Here is a 2,960-nt window from a genome sequence, read left to right as displayed (position 1 = left end):
ATATATATATATATATATATATATATAATATACACTTAATTATATATGTATGTGAACAAATTGTATATAAATTGTATATACAATCTGTTCAACGAGAAAGTGTGATATTTTTGTAGAAAATCACAGTAGCGCCGTCTATCTTATATCATACGTTTGAATCTTTAAACTAATTAAAACGGTGCCAAGCAATAATTGATAATAAAGACAACTAGATCAAATATTAGATAACGTAATCAAATATTAGATCACGCATTACTAAAAATCTTCTATTTTCATTTAAAAAACAACTTTACTTTATCTTTTATTCTTTTCAGATTATTACCCACACTTTCTTGTTGAATAGACTGTATATTATTATATTACATCATGCCTTTACATGATTGATGCTATTATACCTTCAGTACCAGGTGATTGTATAATTGTTATATTTTCATCACCGCTGCCATTCTGGGCAATTTCGGAAGTCCGATAATAATCGAGGACGTTGTTTCTTGTTTGGGAGAACGAGCAAATATTTCGTAGTTCCGTTGCCTTCATTATTTGTCTGGCCTCTGATTTGCGTTCAAAGGGTGACATCAGTATCAGACGCCGCTTTGACGATGCTCGAACTGAGACTTCAAAAATCAATAATTTTGAAATCATTTTCTAATTATAGAACTCAAATCGCGTTGATATTGATTTCATTTCGAAATTCACTGCTATAAAGAAATCAAAATTCATTGCAACACATTGTGACAAAATTTTAAAGAATAATGGCATCTCCTTATCACACATATTACCAAAATATTTTAACATAATTTTTTATTTAATATTTAACTTAATATCTGAAAAAAATTCAAATTACGATTAAAAAAGAATAGCAATATTTAGACATCTAAAAGACGTCTTAATGATATCTTTATAATATGTTTTGATCCGATCTTGAACATGCGTGTTGTCTGGTAAGTTCTAATATAATTTAATATAACGATAAAAAATATCTAAGTATTTATCTAATATCGACATAAATTTCATTATGCATTATAACTTTCTTGTGTCTTCTCTATCTCTAATACTTTTCCATAGTATTACGTTGCTGATACTAACTTACCACTCGTATCAATTTTATCTCCTGATGCACCCTTACATATGTTTTTCGATTCCTTCGATTCAGTCAATGCGGATAAACTTCTTGAAGCGATGGCTTGATGATTACTACTATTGCCATGATAAACATTTGGCAAAGATTTACCCTTCGGCTTTAATAGAGTGATTTGCGGAAAATAAGAACCTGAGAAATAGTTATTTTTTAAAGATATTATTTTTATCGAAGAGCATTAAACGTCCAATATATTATATAGCAATTTTGGAAGTATCATGTTTACTTTTTTTTCTTGCATGTCTTTTCACGGGACTGCAATGTCCATATTCCGAACATCTTTGTCCATCGACACAATCTTGATCCATTGAGCGTTTTTCATCTCCTATATTACCATTTCTGTATTGTTCCATTGCTTGACGTTCCAATTCCTGCGATATCGTAATGTAAACATCAGCATAATGATATTCCATGTGAGAAGTTGAATGAAAATTAATCGAAAACGTGTTTGTGAAAGCATTCTACTTTCAAGCATTAAGAATGATTGAAAATTAGTTCTTTTGGTTGTAAAATGTCGTTTGATAACAATTGGAATAAAAAGATAATAAATAATTTATTGCTATTAAATCTGAATGTCAAAGAATCTGTAAGATCACACGGTTTTTATAATCTTACTAAAATTTTTTAAAAATTATTTCCTTTCATTTTTTGCGAAGATATATGCCACAAAATGAATATTCAAGTTTAGAACATTACCTGATATTTGAGCGCCAGTGACTCCTCTGAATTTCTGTATTGTTCCATCGCTTGCTGTTCAAGCTCGTCGTACCTAAAAATCAGTGAAACATCAGTTGCGTTCAACAGGAAAAGCTTTGAAACTGTTATAAAATCTTCAATGTGATTGATTTACATTTAGATCTATTGAAGGACAAGATTAATCGTATTAAAGAATTTTATAAGTTACAAAGTTGCTTTCTCTGTTAAATAATACAGCTATTCAACTACAGATGAATTTGATAAAAAAAAAATGACTTTCCGCCAAATCCAAACTTTTAAAAAGTTTTTAATCGAAAACTTCAATGTACCTCTTCTCGAAGACATTATCTAAGATCGTCTCATTTGAGGCATTCGCTAGAACGTCTCTATAAAGCGGCCGCTTCGAGCTCTTATCCTCTTCAGTGTCTAAAGCTCTGTATCTTGAGCTCTCGTTCTCAAAGAATCTGTCTTTTGATCTACAGCTTGAGCTCTCGTTCTCATATATTCCATCCTTCAACCGGAACGAAGTTTCAGACAATCTTTGCTGGTCTTGTGATGATTCAGCGACCGTTCTCCAGCTAGTATCAGCTCCTCTGCAGTATTCGTACTTCTCCTCAAAACTGCGCAGTTCGGATACGAGTGCGTTTACGGTCACGACCTCTTTCGTTTTCCTCGCACTGTGATCTCTATCGAACCATTGCACCTGTACATTGTGACTGGAAGTTTTTAGGGTCTGTCTGGAATCCAGAAGGGAAGGCTGCTGAACAAGCGGCTTCGAGTGGCTTCGTCGCGTCTTGATGCTGTTCTTTGTTAGTAGAATGAGATTATTGAAGTCAACCCCTTGATTCTTCCGCTTCAGCATTGGTTCCTGGTACAGTTCTATTGGTCGCTGATACACAGGTATAGGCGTCGTTGAACTTGGTTGAGTACAAGGTAAAAATTTCTCGTACATCTGCAAAATTACGATGTATAATTTTATTTTTATTATGAGTAGCTTTGTGGAAATTTTTAATAATGATGTAACATTATTAATCTTATTCATCAATTATAATTGTTGATATTATATTAATAATAATTGTAATGTGAAAAATAGTTGTAAAAATTCTCTCTCTCTCTCTCTCTCTCT

The 2,960-nt window shown here is 32.2% G+C and overlaps 1 protein-coding gene across 1 annotated transcript; it reads right to left on the bottom strand.

Moving 5' to 3' along the window:
• Window positions 1–395: 395 nt before the first annotated feature.
• LOC105625406 lies at window positions 396–2,786 on the bottom strand (the record flags this gene model as incomplete). The annotated part of the gene is made up of 5 exons (XM_012206738.1): window positions 396–614; window positions 1,091–1,270; window positions 1,365–1,509; window positions 1,835–1,907; window positions 2,164–2,786. Coding segments are annotated over 5 exons (1,240 nt in total), but the record flags the coding sequence as incomplete, so codon positions are not given.
• Between the last annotated feature and the right edge of the window lie 174 nt (window positions 2,787–2,960).

The sequence above is a fragment of the Atta cephalotes genome (genome assembly GCF_000143395.1).
Source record: "Atta cephalotes unplaced genomic scaffold scaffold01390, whole genome shotgun sequence".
Lineage (NCBI taxonomy): Eukaryota > Metazoa > Arthropoda > Insecta > Hymenoptera > Formicidae > Atta > Atta cephalotes.
This window is presented reverse-complemented; position numbering and strand designations above follow the sequence as displayed.